Source organism: Oncorhynchus keta, chromosome 30 (assembly GCF_023373465.1).
Source record: "Oncorhynchus keta strain PuntledgeMale-10-30-2019 chromosome 30, Oket_V2, whole genome shotgun sequence".
Lineage (NCBI taxonomy): Eukaryota > Metazoa > Chordata > Actinopteri > Salmoniformes > Salmonidae > Oncorhynchus > Oncorhynchus keta.
Window position 1 is genome coordinate 50787000 of NC_068450.1, and position 20164 is coordinate 50807163.

At 41.8% G+C, this 20164-nt stretch overlaps 2 protein-coding genes across 3 annotated transcripts in view; one reads left to right on the forward strand and one right to left on the reverse strand.

Annotated features, from left to right (window-relative positions):
• Positions 1-1642: 1642 nt before the first annotated feature.
• Positions 1643-14857, reverse strand: si:dkey-1h24.6 (T-cell-specific surface glycoprotein CD28). 2 transcript variants are annotated; one of them, XM_052488508.1, is made up of 4 exons: positions 14573-14857; positions 5912-6268; positions 4917-5056; positions 1643-2956 (listed from the first exon to the last, which is right to left on the reverse strand). In XM_052488508.1, exons 1-4 carry the CDS (start codon positions 14655-14657, stop codon positions 2834-2836), a joined length of 705 nt encoding a protein of 234 aa, XP_052344468.1. In that variant the 5' UTR covers positions 14658-14857; the 3' UTR covers positions 1643-2833. The 2 variants fall into 2 exon arrangements, with proteins under 2 accessions (XP_052344468.1, XP_035600681.1); XM_035744788.1 differs by lacking the exon at positions 14573-14857 and adding an exon at positions 7920-8302.
• A 4699-nt stretch (positions 14858-19556) lies between these two features.
• Positions 19557-20164, forward strand: part of LOC118363988 (ras-associated and pleckstrin homology domains-containing protein 1-like) — a 79969-nt gene continuing 79361 nt past the window's right edge. Inside the window, 1 exon segment of the mRNA XM_052488509.1 lies at positions 19557-19821. The gene's annotated coding sequence lies outside the window, so the exon portion shown is untranslated.

Below are 20164 nucleotides of genomic sequence, written 5' to 3' on the forward strand. Positions count from 1 at the left end.
ATACAATTGCAAAAATGTCTAAAAACGTGTTTTTACTTTGTCGTTACAGGGTATTGTATGTAGATTGATGGGGGGGGGGGACAATTTAATCCATTTTAGAATAAGGCTGTAATGTAACAAAATTTGGAAAAAGTCAAGGGGTCTGAATACTTCATGAATGCACTGTAGTATACAGTATATGTAATATATAATATAAAAATTGTGCACTATAAAGAGAAAAGGGTGCCGTTTGGTATATGGCTGCTGTTTCATTGCGACATGAAACCTGTACACCTCATAGCCTGTATAGCCCTCTCACTGTAATTGATTATGGTGAATTGTTGTATATGCATGCAACCTCCTCCATCTTACAGAGACTGGACTGTTTATCATGCATCCTTGCGCTTTATTACAAATGCCAAGTCACTCACCCACCATTGCACATTGTACCAAATGGTAGGTTGGACCTCACTTTATATGCGCAGAAAGATACATTTGCATGTGTTCATCTACAAAGCCCTAAACTCCCTCTTTACCTCTGTAGTCTGGTCTCCTTCTCCACCAGCAGTTACCATACCCGGTCTGCTAGGTGGTTGCTACTTAGTCCCCAGGACATTCACAGTATTAGGCAAGATTGCATTATCTTCTTGTGCACCAGATGCATTGAATAGTCTACAATCCATGTTTCATCTAGATATTTTAGTGCCACTGAATTAATTTAAAATATTGATGGGAGACTCTGTTACAGAGGAGTGTAAATGCTTTTTTTAGGCTGGATCATGTTGTATTGTTGAATGTTTTAATTATGTAATGTATTGATTGTTGCTGCCTTCTTGGCCAAGTCTCCCTTGAGAAAGAGACTCTGGGTCTCAATGGGCTTTTCCTGGTTAAATAAAGGTTTAAAAAAATGTATGTAATGTATGTAATGTAATAGTCTGTTGGTTTAATGCGTTTGCCCTATCTACACAGAAACTGCAAGGTGTGCAACATCAGGTGCAGTCCCTCTTATGCATACTCTAGTATAAAATGGCACAAAACACACTCTTCAAGGAAACAGTAGACAGGAAATGATGCTAGGTGTGTTTTTTTTGTTTTTGTCATTACAGCAGTTTTTTTGGTATTTTAACGTTTCCTCGTGGCTGAGTTACTTAAGTTAAACCTCAAAGGACGAGTTGTAAGTTGTTCTATAAAAATATGTAAACAATGATTAAAACTAAAATATTGCAATACACTGAAACAGTTGAGAGAGGCCTGTAAGCTTGGGAATGCTCAATTTGAATCACCAGCTTGATTAAATAAAGGTTAATAAAAAATAAAATAGTCCGTTGGTTTAATGCGTTTGCCCTATCTACATAGAAACTACAAGGTGTGCAACATCAGGGTGCAGTCCCTCTTACGCATACTCTAGTGCACAATGGCACAAAACACAAGCCTCCAAGGAAACAGTAGACAGGAAGTGATGCTAGGTGTGTTTTTTTGTTTTTGTCATTACAGCAGTTTTGTTTGTATTTTAACGTTTCCTCGTGGCTGAGTTACTTAAGTTAACCCTTAAAGGACGAGTTGTAAGTTGTTCTATAAACATCTGGTTAAACAATGGTTAAAACTAAAATATTTGTAATGTGGTGCGTGCTGGTGGCAGGGAAGTCAGGCGCAGGAGAATGAACTTGGTAAAAACGGAGCTGTTTAATAAACATCAAAACCTCCAAAAACCAAAGTAAACAAAATAACAAATAGAGGGTGCAAAAACCATCGCACACCAGAATAACAATAAACACCTACATACAACAAACAATCTCCGACAAGGACAAACAGAAGGTTAAATAGAAATTGATTGATGGGATTGGAACCAGGTGTGTAGGAAGACAAGACAAAACCAATGGAAAATGAAAAATGGATCAATGATGGCTAGAAGGTCGGTGACCTCGACCACCGAACACTGCCCGAACAAGGAGAGGGACCGACTTCAGCGGAAGTTGTGACAATATTGCAATACACTGAAACAGTTGAGAGAGGCCTGTAGCTGGGGAATGCTCGATTTGAACCACCAGAACCACCAGCAGGGTAGCCTAGTGGTTAGAGCGTTGGACTAGTAACCGGAAGGTTGCAAGTTCAAATCCTCGAGCTGACAAGGTACAAATCTGTCGTTCTGCCCCTGAACAGGCAGTTAACCCACTGTTCCTAGGCCGTCATTGAAAATAAGAATTTGTTCTTAACTGACTTGCCTAGTTAAATAAAGGTGTAAAAAACTTTTTACAAATTAAGTACAGTAACAAAGAATTAGTCCATTATAAAAGGACAAGCAGGGATTTAATAATTCAGTATGCCTGTTTCAATGTAAGATAGTCCCTTATTTTGATACATATACTGTACATGACAATCAGTGGCTCTCAGAGAGAGTGTGTGAAAATGAGGTTCAGTCCCCTCATATTCGGGAACCACTGTTTCCTGTGAGACCCATTCACCACAGAGCTAGGGTCTTCCTACACACCCACTACAAATCAAAGAGGATATCCCTGTAACTGTACGCATAACCAAATTGTGTGTGTTGGCATGTGTTCGTTCTCTACAGTATGCATGGGGATATTTTCTTATATAGTATGCTGCCCACAACTTCAAAACTACATTCTCAATAGTTTCCCAGAAGATCATATTACATCAGACTATAATTATTTGATTCACATTTCTAAGATAACTCTCTTTATTTACACACAATCAGATGAACAATTAGATGTACACCACATAATTTGAAGAGCTAGCTTTTGTATTTACATAAAGAACTTTCTGTTTCTCCAGTCAGCCCTCAAGGGCCAATAAAGGCTTGACTTTCGTGTTGCTTTTGTCTGAGGATGAGTGATCAGTATCGTCCCATTCGGATTGGATGCTGTACCCCCTGCTTCTTCCTGGGCCCCCTGAGTGGAGCTTTGGGTTTGATGTTCATGTAGTCGCTCTGGGAACACTTCACTCTCTTCAGTCTGAGCTGAGGATCAAATTCACAGAAAGAGGTGGAGAGTGAGTAGGGTGAGCTCTGTATATGTATGCAGTGGTAGTTTCATAAATATGTCTCCATGTATCACTTGTGTTTTCAATACATACAGTACCAGTCAAAAGTTTGGACACACCTACTCATTTAAGGGTTTGTCTTTATTTTCTACATTGTAGAATAGTAGTGAAGATAGTGAATAGAGAAGAAATCAAAACTATGAAATAACACATATGGAATCATGTAGTAACCAAAAAAGTGTTAAATAAATCTAAATATATTTTATATTGGAGATTCTTCAAAGTAGCTACCCTTTGCCATGATGACAGCGTTGCACACTCTTGGCATTCTCTCAACCAGCTTCATGCGGAAGTCACCTGGAATGCATTTCAATTAACAGGTGTGCCTTGTTAAAAGTTCATATGTGAAATGTCTTTCCTTCTTAATGCGTTTGAGCCAATCAGTTGTGACAAGGTAGGGGGGTATACAGAAGATAGCCCTATTTGGTAAAAGACCAAGTCCATATTATGGCAGGAACAGCTCAAATAAGCAAAGAGAAATTACAGTACATCATTACTTTAAGACACGAAGGTCAGTCAATTCAGAAGATGTCAAGAACTTTGAAAGTTTCTTCAAGTGCAGTTGCAAAAACCATCAAGTGCTATGATGAAACTGGCTCTCATGAGGACTGCCAATGGAAAGGAAGACCAAGAGTTACCTCTGCTGCAGAGGATAAGTTCATTAGAGTTAACTGCTTCTCAGATTGCAGTCCAAATTAATGCTTCACAGAGTTCAAGTAATAGACACATCTCAACATCATCTGTTCAGACTGCCTGAATCAGGCCTTCATGGTCGAATTGCTGCAAAGAAACCCCTACTAAAGTGGTCCTTCTGTAGCACAGTTGGTAGAGCATGGCGCTTGTAACGCCAGGGTAGTGGGTTTGATTCCCGGGACCACCCATACGTAGAATGTATGCACACATGACTGTAAGTCGCTTTGGATAAAAGTGTCTGCTAAATGGCATATAATAAAGGACACCAATAAGAAGAAGAGACTTACTTGGGCCAAGAAACATGAATAATGGACACAAGACCGGTTAAATCTGTCTTTGGTCTGATGAGTCCAAATTTGAGATTTTTGGTTCCAACCGCCGTGTCTGTGAAACGTAGAGTAGGTGAACGGATGATTCCTGCATGTGTGGTTCCCACCGTGAAGCATGGAGGAGGAGGTGTGATGGTATGGGGGGGGCTTTTCTGGTGACACTGATTTATTTAGAATTCAAGGCACACTTAACCAGCATGGCTACTACAGCATTCAGCAGCGATACGCCATTCCATCTGGTTTGCACTTTGTGGGAAAATTCACAGGACTATGACCCAAAACACTCCTCTGGGCGATGTAAGTGCTATTTGACCAAGAACGAGAGTGATGGAGTCCTCCATCAGATGACCTGGCCTCCACAATCACCTGACCTCATCCCAATTGAGATGGTTTGGGATGAGTTGGACCGCAGAGTGAAGGAAAAGCAGCCAGCAAGTGCTCAGCACATTTGGGAACTCCTTCAAGACTGTTGGAAAAGCATTCCAGGTGAAGCTGGCTGAGAGAATGCCAAGACTGTGCAAAGCTGTCATCAAGGCAAAGGGTGGCTACTTTGAAGAATCTCGAATATAAAATATATTTAGATTTTTAAAAAAAACTTTTTTTGGTTACTACATGATTCCATATGTGTTATTTCATCGTTTTGATGTTTTCACTATTATTCTACAATGCAGAAAATAGTAACAAAAATGAGTAGGTGAGTAGGTGTGATGACGTTTGACTGGTACTGTATTCTATATTACATTCTTGGACTAAATAGTTCATTATGCATTGAATTTATTCCAAGGCTTGAGAGCACCTCATGGATGTAAGACAAGTTACCATCTCTCTGAGTAAAGGAAGCGAGATGCCACTTACCCAGATGACAAAGGCGATGACAGTGACAGCCAGGCCATAGATGATGGTGATCCAGAACCCCAGCACCCATGCCCAAACAGGGACACCATCCACTCTAGAGCCTACACATCCCACAGTCTTTCCTGCCTGGCACTGGTATGCTGACCAACCAATCAGAGAGAGAGAGATGTAAGTTTTAAACTTCAAGGGGTAGTTTTACAGATCCAGATTAAGTATGCTCCTGGGGTACTTGAGTTTTTACACTGAAAGTGCATTTTAAGTCAAATAAGTAAGATGATCTAGGTCCAGGAAACTGGCCCGTTTGGCCTTTAAGCACAAGTACATCATTAGAATATACACTAAATGCATAAAACATTAGGAACACCTTCCTAATATTGAGATGCATCCCCATTTGCCCTCAGAACAGCCTCAATTCGTCAGAACATGGACTCTACATTGTGTCGAAAGCGTTCCATAGGGATATTGGCCCATGTTGACTCCAACGCTTCCCACAGTTGTGTCAAGTTAATTGAATGACCTTTGGGTGGTGGAACATTCTTGATACACACGGGAAACTGTTGAGCATGAAAAACGCAGCAGCGTTGCAGTTCTTGACACACTCAAACCGATGTGTCTGGCACCTACTACCATATTCTGTCAAAATGCACCCTTGTCTTGCCCATTCACCCTCTGATTGGCAAATATACACAATCCATATCTCAATTGTCTCAAGGCTTAAAAATCCTTCTTTAACCTGTCTCCTCCCCTTTATCTACACTGATTGACGTGGATTTAACAGGTGACATCATTAAGGGACCATAGCTTTCACCTGGATTTACCTGATCAGTCTTTGTCATGGGAAGAGCAGGTGTTCCTAATGTTTTGTACACTCAGTGTATATTCCTTCAAATCAAGATATAGCATTTTGAACTACTGTGCGTGCATGCACGCCTGCGCGCATGCGTGTGAATTTGTGTGTGCTTGCAATAGATTAGTTCCTTTTGAAGTAAACATACCTTCAACCAGGACCACAGTCTGAGTCTCATCTTGTACTTTCTCAATGGGAGGTGGGTACATGGGTTGCCCCTCACAGGTATAGACCCCAGCGCGCTCCGTGGTCATTCCAGAGAGGACAAAACTGACCGTATGGTCCTGTTCGTTCACCCTCAGCCCCAGACCCTCCCCAACAGGACTCACGGTCTCTGTGAAGTTGTGGTTGTGAGCACTGTCGTGAGTGTGGTTGCCAACCTCGACCAAGCCCAAGTAAAGGTGGAATCTCATTTCCTCCTGGTCCTTGCCTGTCAGGTTGGGGCAGCTGACCGATGCAGTGCCGTTGACAGACACACGGACCACATGGAACGTTCTGAGCTTGTCTGGTGAGGGAAGGTCAAAAGTCAAACAGAGGCCGTCAGTTGTGTGCGTTATATCAGGGGGAAGTAGACAAGGGCTCTGTTTAAATACTTCCCTCCGTCTTTCCTTGAAGAAATCACTGATCTGACACAGCAAGATTTGGTGAGTGCAATGGGGTGTAAACCTAGCCTGGGTGCCAGTCTGTTTCTGCTCTCTTGCCAAGTCCTTATAGAATTGTCATGCCAAACAAATTTTTGTGAGACCAGACTTTTTAGCTTGACAATGACAGTATTTGAGTCACTGTCAACAGATCTGGGACCAGGCTAGTAGAAACCTACTCTGGTTACCAGTCTTTTTAGCTAACGTTCCACTCCTTGTCACTCCTGTCATTTGCCAAATTGCTTGTCTCTTTGATCTTGAACACACACACATACACAGCTATGTATTTCTATACCTGTGAGGACTTTTGGGGGACTAACAATGGATTCCCATTCAAAATCCTATTCTCCCTAACCCTAACCTTAACTCCTAACCCTAACCCCAATTCTAAACCTAACCTTAATTCTAACCCTGAACCTAACCCCTAAGCCTAAAATAACTATTTTACTTGTTAAACATTATCAGAATTTTAGCGAACTTCTGAGGACTTTTGGAACTCACAAGTATAGTAAAACACACACGCACGCACGCACACGCACGCACGCACGCACGCACGCACGCACGCACACACACACACACACACACACACACACACACACACACACACACACACACACACACACACACACACAGGAAATGGCTTCTGAGGCTTACCTAGTCTTTTTATACTCTCATGTTTGGATTATTCACATGCATAATTTGACAGTATTTTAACCCACACATTGAACATTCTCCAAAACAACTGTTGTGGCCTGAGATTTCAAAAAGTGGTGGAGAGAGGCAGTCCTGTAACTGTGTGGAATAGAACATGTGAGTCATTTAGTTTAATCCTTGTCACCCCCACCCCTGCCGTTTCATTTCTGCAAGTCCTATCAAAATGAGGAAACAGCCAATTCAATGCATTACATACACCTGCTTATTCTATTCATAATACAGCTGCAGTATAGATGTTAAAGCATATCCACATCTGTAATAGGGGTTTAACTACAGTAGTTTGAGTAATGCGTTGGAGGAATTCAAACCACTGCAACTAGCATCCACATCTAATAAAACCATGCAACTCTGAAAGCATTGCAATTTGAATGATCTGCAACCCTTTGATTGGGCAACCTTTTGCTTTTGTTCCAGTTATCAGAATGTTCTGGTAGTGCTATGGATCCTGCCTGATGTGACATTTGTTGATACTGAGAATATAGATGACAAAGTTCATGGGTGAAACATTCAGATAGAAATGTAATAATTAGAGCTGAAACGATTCCCTATTTTACCTGACAGACATTCATATATATTCTACATAATACATTTGTATATGAACATTTTATAACGTTCCTGAACTGGCCCAGAGCTTTTTATTTATTAATTTTGGCCCATATCGATCCCCCCCCCAGGTTTTTATTTTGTTGTTACATGTACATACATTACATCTGGATGGATAGTACTTAGTATACATAATACATCATATTTTCAGTCATAACTACTATAGAACGTGAGCTTTTAAGCAGGCCCAGGTCTTACCTTTACAGTTGTGGGAGCTTATCATGTTGGCAGCACTGGAGAGGCAAAGGGAGAGGAGGATTGTGGGTATCCAGTAAACGTTCATCTTGAAAGTCAGTTTTTTGGTGAAATTGAAGCTCCCCTGATATCCCTTTACAGTGCACAACAATCAGGGTAAATGAGACGATACACTGTATGCCAACCAGACCGAGACAGTGACTGCTCTGCTCTACCTAGACATCACTCAACACATGCTCGTCACACGATGACAGCGTACATCTCATAACATCCTTCCCTGTCACTTCACTGTGACCAACAATCTGGCCCTCGTCGACTGTATGCAACTCTCTCTGCTGCACATCTAACAGGGCGACTGACTGCACAGACTCTTGAGGAAAAAACATCCGCACTCTGTGGCAGTGCACTCTGAACTTCACAAGAGTATCCGCCCTCTAACGGTGTGTGACCTTTGATGCCCTTTGAATTTGATACTTCTCTGTGTGTTAGGGCTTGGAACCTCGTATCGCATTAGTCATGTTTGATTTCACCCTTCTTATCTCAGAACTGTTATGTAGACTCACTTTATATCATATTTCACTCGCAGAGACCCACCTGGGCTACAGCACCAATGTGAGTGACCGGGGTTCGAACCTGGGTCTTGCCCACAAGACTGTGTTAGCCTGCTGAGCCAGAGCTAATGCAAGCGTTCAGGTCTCAGGTCTCAGGCAGAGTTACTCATCACGCGGTTGTTACATAGGCCTACCTAGCACCTGTCAGTGACAACCATCGCACAACGTGGGTTTTGTCTGTGGTTATGTGACTGTCTCCTGCAACAGACAGTCAGTCAGTCAGTTAGTCAGATAAACTAACATAATGTTGCACTTATATTATCACGGACGTGTAATGCGCTGAATCCTATAACCATACACCACGTTGTACCGACTGTATAGGCCAAACTTCCAATGAGCGTCATTATCCAGAGTCCCTTCACATCATACAGATAGATACCTTAATTCAAAATTGAGAGGGCTATAGTTTGTTTGGGGGGGGATCAGAGAGATTTACTGGCCTCCCCAAACAAACTATAGCCCTCTCAATTTTGAATTAAGGTATCTGTATGATGTGAAGTGACTCTGGATAATGACGCTCACTGGAAAGTTTTCTCAAAAATACCACTCCTACTATCGGCAAACACACACAAGTTAAATCAAATTTGATTTGTCACATGCGCCGTATACAACAGGTGTAGACTTTACCCACACACACACCTACTGTAGCTCACCCTTTTTCCTCTCTACATTTACGTCTTCATAAAATAATAATTACATTTACATTTAAGTCATTTAGCAGACGCTCTTATCCAGAGCGACTTACAAATTGGTGCATTCACCTTATGACATCCAGTGGAACAGCCACTTTACAATAGTGCATCTACATCTTTTAGGGGGGTGAGAATGATTACTTATCCTATCCTAGGTATTCCTTAAAGAGGTGGGGTTTCAGGTGTCTCCGGAAGGTGGTGATTGACTCCGCTGTCTTATACACAGTGTAAGGGGATAAAGAATATGTACATAAGGATATATGAATGAGTGATGGTACAGAGCAGCATAGGCAAGATACAGTAGATGGTATCGAGTACAGTATATACATTTAACATTTACATTTACATTTAAGTCATTTAGCAGACGCTCTTATCCAGAGCGACTTACAAATTGGTGCATTCACCTTATGACATCCAGTGGAACAGCCACTTTACAATAGTGCATCTAAATATTTTAAGAGGGGGGTGAGAAGGATTACTTTATCCTATCCTAGGTATTCCTTAAAGAGGTGGGGTTTCAGGTGTCTCCGGAAGGTGGTGATTGACTCCGCTGTCCTGGCGTCGTGGGGAGTTTGTTCCACCATTGGGGGCCAGAGCAGCGAACAGTTTTGACTGGGCTGAGCGGGAACTGTACTTCCTCAGTGGTAGGGAGGCGAGCAGGCCAGAGGTGGATGAACGCAGTGCCCTTGTTTGGGTGTAGGGCCTGATCAGAGCCTGGAGGTACTGAGGTGCCGTTCCCCTCACAGCTCCGTAGGCAAGCACCATGGTCTTGTAGCGGATGCGAGCTTCAACTGGAAGCCAGTGGAGAGAGCGGAGGAGCGGGGTGACGTGAGAGAACTTGGGAAGGTTGAACACCAGACGGGCTGCGGCGTTCTGGATGAGTTGTAGGGGTTTAATGGCACAGGCAGGGAGCCCAGCCAACAGCGAGTTGCAGTAATCCAGACGGGAGATGACAAGTGCCTGGATTAGGACCTGCGCCGCTTCCTGTGTGAGGCAGGGTCGTACTCTGCGGATGTTGTAGAGCATGAACCTACAGGAACGGGCCACCGCCTTGATGTTAGTTGAGAACGACAGGGTGTTGTCCAGGATCACGCCAAGGTTCTTAGCGCTCTGGGATGAGGACACAATGGAGTTGTCAACCGTAATAATAATAAAATATGTGCCATTTAGCAGACACTTTTATCAGTCATGCATACATACAAAGCATCATGCTCTACCGACTGGGCCACACAGGATATTATTCATTACTACATTTGTCTGTAAATGATCATCAACTCAGACTAAAGAGAGTGGAGTCTTCCCAGAGTGACTACATAAACACCAAACCCAGAATTTCCCCCAGAACAATCATACACTCACACGTGACTGTCAGTCATGTCAAGGCTGAAGCGATGCAGATGATCCTTTTATGATCATCCTAACGGCCCTGCTACACTATAGCCATCCGGCGTCCCGCATTGAGAGCAATATTAATGCCGTTTTTTGTTGTTGTAGGTCACTAACTCAGCCATGGTTCGTTGGACAGAGCCTATGGGAAAATGTATGGCGTTTTTGGGTAATTGCCAAAAAATAAGGTCTGTGGTCAACACAGGCTTAGGAGATCATATACGTTTTGTTCTATGAGATAATCTTGGTCATTTTGAAGCATTTATGTCATTTAAAAAAAGCCCATACAGCACATAAAAGGCTTTATAATTCATAAGGTTCACGATAACTGAATGATCTCAAAGAATAAAACGTGTAAGATCTCCTAAGCTTGTGTTAACCTCAGACTTTTATGCGGAATGCGTTCCAAATGGCACCCTATTCCCTATACCGCACTCCCTGGTCAAAAGTAGAGCACTAGAAAGAGAAAAGGTTTCCATTTTGGACATACTCACTACTACATTGTGAAATGAAACCTGTACAGCCCTCATAGTCTGCTGCAGTGTGTTTACCCTAACTACATAGAAACTGCAAGGTGTGCAACATCAAGGAGGAGTGCCTCTTATGCATACAAAAGTGCACAATGGCACAAAAAAACAACCTCCAAGGGAACCTTAAACAGGAAATGATGCAGTGTTTTTTTTTTTTTTTTTTGTCATTGTAGAAGTTTTTTCCTATCGTTTTCTTATCGGCCGAGTTACACACGTTAACACAATGTGTTCCGTAGTGAAAATAGAGAGATGTACCTTACATTAAGGTCATGACCTAAAGCACAAGCAGGGATTTGTAATTCAGTGTGTCAGTTTCAATGTAGGACAGTCCCTTATGATGACCCATACATGAAAACCACAGTGGCTCTCAGAGAGAGAGAGCATGTGGTTTAGTCCCCTCGTATTTGGAAACCACTGTTTCATGTGAGACCCATTCACTAAGATCTTCATCTAGCTACGCCACACGCACACTACATATCACTGAGGGTGTCCCTGTGTCTATACGCTTAACCTGTCTGTGTGTGTGTTTGTGTGCGCGCGTTGACTTACCGTATGCACGGGGATATGAGAGATGAACATTCATTTCGTATTATTTGTTGTTGTTGGGGGTATGCTGCCCACAACTTCAAGAGTCCATTCTCAATAGTTTCCCAGAAGATCATATTACATCAGACTATAATTATTTGATTCACATTTATAAGATACCTCAATCTTTATTTACATACAATCAGTTGTACAATTAGATGTATACCACGTGACTTAAAGAACAGGCTTACATAAAGAACCTGGTGTGTTTCAGCAGTCAGCTCTCAAAGGCAAATTAAGGCTCAATTCTCGTTTAGCGTTTGTATGAGAAGGATTGTGATCTACCAACTGTAGCACAGTTGGTAGAGCATGGCGCTTGTAACGCCAGGGTAGTGGGTTCGATTCCTGGGACCACCCATACGTAGAATGTATGCACACATGACTGTAAGTCGCTTTGGATAAAAGCGTCTGCTAAATGGCATATATTATTATATTATTATTATGACTGTGGTCAGTATCGTCCCATTCGGATTGAATGCTGGACCCCCTGCTTCTTCCTGGGCCCCCTGAGTGGAGCTCTGGGTTTGGTGTTCATGTAGTCGCTCTGGGAACACTCCGTCTGACCTGAGGATCAAACACACAGAAAGAGGTGGAGAGCTGTGTATATGTATGCAGTGGTAGTTGTCGTTGCATAAAACTGTCTCCATGCCTCACTTATGTTTTAAATAGATAATACTATATTGCATTATTTGACTTTTTTTGTGTTTTTTAAACTTGTATTTTGTGCTTATTTTGACTTTGTTTTTGACTTTTACCTTTAGCTGTCATTGAACCCCCCACCCAGCAACTTCTCTCCCACTTATCTCCAGTTCCACATCCCAACCCTCAATTTCCCTCAGCCCATCCCACCTATCTCTGCTGGCCACCCTCTTCGTATTTCTACACGCAATGTATCTTTCAACTATGCTGTGATGTTTAACATAGAATTTTGAATCTATCGAATAGAATCAATAGATTGTGAGTTGAAGATAAATACTTTTACTAAGAGTATTAGTATGTTAGTAATTGACTGGCCAGGTCTCTCCAAATTTCCCAACAATGCATTTCTAGGGTCAATTTTAGATTAATGTTATGCTTTTCAGCCATTCCTGAAACTGACACCAGAAACCGGCAGCACACATAACAGCACAAATGGTTTATTGATTCTGTATCCTCACAACAAAATCTGCAGAGCTGCGATGATTGTATGCCACAAATATTCAACATTTGTTGGTAGCAAGAATTCGGTTTTACCGAAAAGCACAAAATGTTGAATCTTCCGTCATTTGATATATCAACTCGTCGTTTTATATACAGTACCAATCAAAAGTCTGGACACATCGGGACACTCAGTCAAGGGTTTTTCTTTATTTTTACAATTTTCTACATTGTACAATAATAGTGAAGACATCAAAACTATGAAATAACACATATAGTAGTATCATGTAGTAACCAAAAAAGTGTTAAACAAAGTAACCACCCTTTGACTTGATGACAGCTTTGAACATTCTTAGCATTCTCTCAACCAGCTTCATGAGGAATGCTTTACCAACAGACTTGAAGGAGTTCTCACATATGCTGAGCACTTGTTGGCTGCTTTTCCTTCACTCTGAGGTCCAACTCATCCCAAGCCATCTCAATTGGGTTGGGGTCAGGTGATTGTGGAGGCCAGGTCGTCTGATGCAGCACTCCATCACTCTCCTTCATGTTCAAATAGCTCTTACAATAGCCCTTACACAGTGATGACGTTGAATGTGTTGCTGAGCCATGTGTTGATGATCATAAGAGCATTTAGGGGGGGGGTTCACAACCGAATGTAAATCCCAACTACAAGTTAATATCACAACTGAAAACCTGACATCTCTAGCCAACAATGAACCTACAGGCAGCAATCTCAAGGGGATTCAAAAGATTTAGATTGCTTTTCACTTTGATCATGCGCACACATGCACACACAGCTTTTTTTAATGTGACATTTCTAGACTTTTTAGGGAGTAACATTGTATTCCCATTCAAAATCCAATTTACCCTAACTCTTTAAGCCTAAAATAGCATTTTAACAAATTCAGGACATTATCTGGTTTTCCTATGTTGTCAGGACATTGTGACTTGTGTAAGAAATGTAAAAAACACACACAAAGGAAATAGTTTCTGAGGCTGAATCCTGCAGTACACTATATTTTACCTAGCCCCAAATCTGGATTATTCATATTTCATGATTTGTAATTTCATAGTATTTTAACCCACATATTGAACATGTTCAGAGAAAGAAAGAGATATCATAAAGTGGTGGAGAGATGCAGTCACAGAACTGTGTGGAATAGAAAACGTGAGTCACTTAGTTTCATCTCTGTCACCCCTGCCCATTCATTTCTGCAAAGTCCTATCAAAATGAGGAAACAGCCAATTCAATGCATTACATACACCTGCTTATTCCATTCATAATATAGCTGCAGTATAGATGTAAAAGCATATCCACATCTGTAATAGGGGTTCAACTACAGTAGTTTGAGTAATGCATTGGAGAGATCCAAACAACTTCAACTAGCATCCCCACCTGAAAAACCATGCAGATTTGCAAGCATTACAATCTTGAATGATCTGCAACCCTTTGATTGGTCAACCTTTTGCTTTTGTTTCAGTTATCAGAATGTTCTGGTAGTGCTATGGATCCTGCCTGATGTGACATTTGTTGATACTGAGAATATAGATGAACGTTAATGACAAAGTCCAATGGTGAAACATTCAGATAGAAATGTAACAATTAGAGCTGAAACGATTCCTATTCTACCTGACAGACATTTATATCTGTTCTACACAATACTCTGAACATTCTATAACACTGCACCCTCCTAAACAGACTCAGATCTTACCTTTACAGTTGTGGGAGCTTATCATGTTGGCAGCACTGGAGAGGCAGAGGGAGAGGAGGATTGTGGGTATCCAGTAAACGTTCATCTTGAAAGTTTTGAAACTGAAGCTCCCCTGATATCCCTTTACAGTGCACAACAATCAGCGTAAATGTGACGATACACGGTATGCCAAACAGAACGAGACATTGACTAATCTGCTATACCTAGACATCACTCAACACATGCTCGTCACACGATGACAGCGTACATCTCATAACATCCTTCCCTGTCACTTCACGGTGACCAACAATCTGGCCCTCGTCAACTGTAAGCAACACTCTCTGCTGCACATCTAACAGGGTGACAGACTGCACTTTTGAGGGGAAAAAAACACACTCTGTGGCAGTGCACTCTGAACTTCATAAGAAGTTTCTGCCCTCTACTGGTGTGACCTTTGATGGGCTTGGAACCTCGTATCGCATTACTCATGTTTGATTTTCTCCTCTATATCATATTTCACTGCTTCTGGTAAAACTCGCAGAGACCCACCCGGGTTTCTCTGTTGCTACGTGACTGTCTCCTGCGACAGACAGTCAGGAAAACGCTGATATTATCCCAGAGACGGGTGTAATACATCTCGTTGTGGTCACAGTATAGGCCAACATTTCCTGGTTGTCATGCTTTTTCTGTGCAAGAACTTTCCAGTGAGCGCATTATCCAGAGACACTTCAAATCATACAGGTGTCTTCATTGAAATATGATAGGTTGTTTGGGGGAGCGGAGAGAGAAAATCAAACACAGAGACACACAGACACACACACACACACAGACACACACACATACATACACAGTCATGTCATGCATACATACATTTTTGAACCCACAGTCCTGGGGTTGCAATCCATGCTCTACCAACTGCTCACACACCAGTAGACCGTGCCCCAGGACTACCTGACAAACTTGCTGTCCCCAGTCCACCTGACTGTGCTGCTGATCAGTTTCAACTGTTCTGCACCATGCTGGTCATTTATGAACATTTGAACATCTTGGTCATGTTCTGTTATTTGATGCACAGCCAGAAGAGGACTGGCCACCCCACATAGCCCGGTTCCTCTCTAGGTTTCTTCCTAGGTTTTGGCCTTTCTAGGGAGTTTTTCCTAGCCACCGTGCTTTTTACACCTGCATTGTTTGCTGTTTGGGGTTTTAGGCTGGGTTTCTGTACAGCACTTTGAGATATCAGCTGACAGGGCTATATAAATAAATTTGATTTGATTTGATATTCAACTAATCATGGAGATCAGAGAGCTACTCTCTAGACCAGTTCCTGGTGAGCGACAGTTCTGTAGGTTTTCACTCCAACCCTAGTCTAGCACACATGATTCTAATTATTAGCCGGTTATTAAGCTGAATCTGGACAAAAACCTTCAGTGTTGTTGCTCTCAAGAAACAGACTTGGAAAGGCCTGCTCTAGACCCCTTAAACTCAACTCTGGACCTTGAAGCAAGTTTTCATTACTCCCCTCTAATCAGGGACTGATCTTGACCAGGGACACCAGGTGGGTGTAAATAATTATCAGGGCAAACAGATAACCAGCAGGCTCTGGACCTTGAATAACCCTGGTCTAGACCATAGCTGTGTTCGAATACTCATACTAACAGCACTATTTGTGATGTAAATTGAGTATGTAGTATGCTTATTGGTCATTATATGGATATCGTTAATATGCCAAAAGTTCCCAGACATCGTACTACATTTGCAAAAATGCGAAGTATACAATCAGTGGACAATATTTCTGTGCTTTTGGTGTCCATAATGCAATTCTTCAGAAGTGGGCGTGGCTTCACAGCATTTTCAGATTTGAAGAAAATGGCAGAAAATATGCAGCCGAAGTCTGTCAAGAGCAGATACAAATTAATTGCTTTAACAAATTATGACAAATGTTAAGCAATATAATAAAGTAATGTATTTTCAAATAAGTTACATTACATGTTGTATGACAATTAGCTTCACTAGCCTTATGAACCGCATAGCACATCATTACAGCAGTTGCTTGTATGTACCGGTATGTTAGCTAGCAACCGTCCAGTTGTACAACTGACTAGGTATCCCCCTTTCCCCTAACGTTAGTTGGCTACTAATACATTGAAATTGCCAGTACATTAACTATATACTAACTAACTACCCAATGTTTTGACTTGATCATTCATGTCATTCTTAGCTTAGCTACGTGGTATAGCCATTGTGCATTCTCAATGGACAGTGTTAATGAAGTCGTAAGATGTCGTGCTAGTATTTTTTTTTTGCTATGCTAACTAGCTAGCAAGAAGTTGCATTGCAACAGCATCAACTTCCGGTAGACAGGTGAAGTGCTAGTACACTTAACTGAAAGGATACCGTTTGTTTACAGTATACTACAATTAACTTGTAGTATATACTCATTAAGTATGCAGTATACAGTATGTTACTATGGGTATTTGAACACAGCTCACATAACTTCTGCTTTTCATAGCCTTCTTTGACAGCATGGATGGTTCCGATCAGAGCAGCCAGTAGAATGTTCCGTTTTGTGAAAGATGCTATTGAACAAAGCCTAATATCTTCTCATCTCTTTCTCTGAAACACTGAGGGCCTGACATGTCAGAGAGGAGAGAGCAATGGTAAAGGCAAGTGATGGGTCAAAACATCACAGATTGAAAATGCTGATTGTATCAAAACCAGAGCCAACTGGTGCTTGCACATCACTGTCAGACTGTGTTTAGACAGGCAGCCCAATTCTGATATTTTTTCAACTTATTGGTCTTTTGACCAATTGTGTTTTTAATTCGATGTTTCAGATCTGATTTGTCAAAAGACCAGTTAGTAAAAACATCTGAATTGGACTGCCTATCTAAATGCAAGCCTGACACACCCAGATTCAAGTATTCAGCTCAACCAATGTTTCTCTCTGGCCCAGAGCCAGGGAGAAGGAATAAAAAATGTCATGGCAATATTGTCCACTAGGTGGCATAATTCGTTTAGATGTATCTCTGCTGTTGATAATTATATTTGTATGACACATTTAAACACACTTTTGACAAATTATTTTTCAAGCACTTATATGTATTATCACATAAGTCCTTTGTACACCATTGCCACTTTACTGGGTCACCACTTTCAGATTTAGCCTAATTAGGTAATGGTCAACGGTCATAATTAACTTGCAATATCCTACAACTGGGTTAGATGGCGCCGACAGATATCGCAGCTCTGCTTCTAGCTCCTAAGCAACTTTGCAGTATTTTTTTTTTTGTGTGTTATTTCATACATTACTGGCCCAGACATTTTTTTGTGTTATTACATAGCTGGAAATAATTTCTTTTTTTAACAAGCATTTCGCTACAAATGTGTATGTGACCAATAAAAAGTGAACTGTACAAGGGTCTGGGGTTGGTAGAATAGAAACACCAACAAATGGTAAATCATTTTTCTGTGTGGAATTCATGTAAGAGATTAGAAAGAATTTGCAAAAAAAAAAGATTTTAATTTGAACTTGACAGGATAATGAATGAGTTTTGATAATAATAAAACCATCCATATGCATTTGCAAAACAACATGGTACATGGCATTGGCTTCTTCAGCAGTCTGGTTGAGAAGGGTGCAACTTCTCTCCATACCCCCAAATACACACTGCAACCAAAACAGGAGCCAATTTTTACAATTAGAGTTAATTTTGTAGAATTCCACTTAAGTCTGCCATAGAGTGGAGAGAAATTAAGTTGAATGATATCTGAGTGAGACTGGCCAACAAAATCAATGGGGGTAATTTGACCATGATAACAAGTTTAGATAGTTTTGCAGCCAGCTAACTTGGCAATAAAAAATAATGTCAGCTGACATGGGCTAATTGACTGACATAATAGAACTGCTGATGCACAACCAAATTTCGAAATTGTACCTTATACTCTACTATTCTAACTCGCAACATTTTATTTGACCTTTATTTAACTAGTTAGGCAAGTTGAGAACCAAGTTCTCATTTACAATTGCGACCTGGCCAAGATAAAGCAAATCAGTTCGACACATACAACACATGGAGTAAAACAAACATAGTCAATAATACAGTAGAAAAACAAGTCTATACGATGTGAGCAAATGAGGTGAGATAAGGGAGGTAAAGGCAAAAAAAAGCCATGGTGGCGAAGTAAATACAATATAGCAAGTAAAACACTGGAATTGTAGATTTGCAGTGGAAGAAAGTGCAAAGTAGAAATATAAATAATGGGATGCAAAGGAGTAAGCTGAGACCCCGACTAAATTCCCAAAAAATGTATCAGAGGTCCTTCAAAAGGGAGTGTCCTTCGCCCTCGCCTGTCGGACACTGTTTTCCAGAAGTTCTGTTAATGACAAAGGGCAGGTGTTCGGCAGTGGGGAGCGAAGGACAGTGCGTGCTAGCGTAGTCCTAATAAGGATTCCAGTACACGGTGTTGCCTCCGCCTCCCGGCGAAGCTAGCGATAGGCGGGGGCGACACCGGTAGATGTATCTTTCGCCCCCGCCTGTTGGGTACGGCTTTCTCCGGTACGCAGCATGCGGGAGGCAACGAGGTGTGCTGACTTGACACCGCATATTAGCTAGCACAAGCCACGGCGTGGCAGGGGCGACCGGTAGACAGTATCCCGCCTGTCAGCCATGGTTTTCTTGGGTACACAGCTGGCGGGAGGAGGGTGCGAAACCGTGTGTTAGCTAGAACACGGTGTCGCTCCCGCCTGCTGTACGGCTTCCTGCAGTTCTATTCACGACGAGGAGAGAAGGAAAATGTCCAGTTAGCAAAGAGGACTCCGGTAACCAGGAGGCGTGGTCGAAAAAAACATATTTCCATTTTGACCCACATTCGAAAGCGCCACACCACATACCCAAGCATGAAGATGTCCTGCTTGGAGGGGGGCCTTCATACAGGAACCAATGGGTATACAAGGGGGGTGGGGAGGGCAGTCATGCAGAAACCAATGGGATGATCGAGGGGGGTCGTGAAGGAACCAATGGTATGCTCGAGAGGTACGTTCCTGCAAATGCAGAAATGCCCACATGCAGGAACGCCCTTATTTGCGTGCTGCAGTTGCACACCAGTACACTGGGTTGGAGAGGTGCTTGCTCACTCCCAGGATAGCGCTGTTGATTAGTCGAGCCTAATTCTGGGCTGGACAGGAAACAGGAGACGCTTGGCGTGCCTCGCGCAACAATCCTGGGAAAGAGAATGAGGATGGGAATATGTATGTATTTGCACGACGAGCGGTAGGTTAAAAAAAGATGAGGACAACGGACACAACAATTATTTCAACTGTTTCACAGAAGCGTGTTATTTGGACCATTAAGTTTTTGGAACAAATACCGTGATTACTGCGTTTGGTTTTCATCAACCATTGGTGGGAATACAGAAGAGGAGCCGCTGTTAAATCCCAGTTTGACTGTAAGTGGGTTGTGAAATCAGCTTTTCTCACCTATAGATGTTTTTAGGATTTATTTATTGATTAAAAACGAACAATCTACTTTACAAAAAATACCACGAGTTATGGTGTACCAGCCTAGATGATCCTTATTGTAGCGTCTCCATGAAAAAAGGGCAGAGAGACGGGAA

Excerpts from the sequence above, each read along its gene's own strand:
- si:dkey-1h24.6 (XM_052488508.1), bottom strand. The coding sequence starts at position 14,657 with ATGAACGTTTACTGGATACCCACAATCCTCCTCTCCCTCTGCCTCTCC. Across the intron at positions 6,269-14,572 it reads AAGCTCCCACAACTGTAAAG|ACAAGCTCAGAACGTTCCAT; the intron begins GTAAGATCTGAG and ends TTCCCTCACCAG. Across the intron at positions 5,057-5,911 it reads GACTGTGGTCCTGGTTGAAG|CATACCAGTGCCAGGCAGGA; the intron begins GTATGTTTACTT and ends TTGGTTGGTCAG.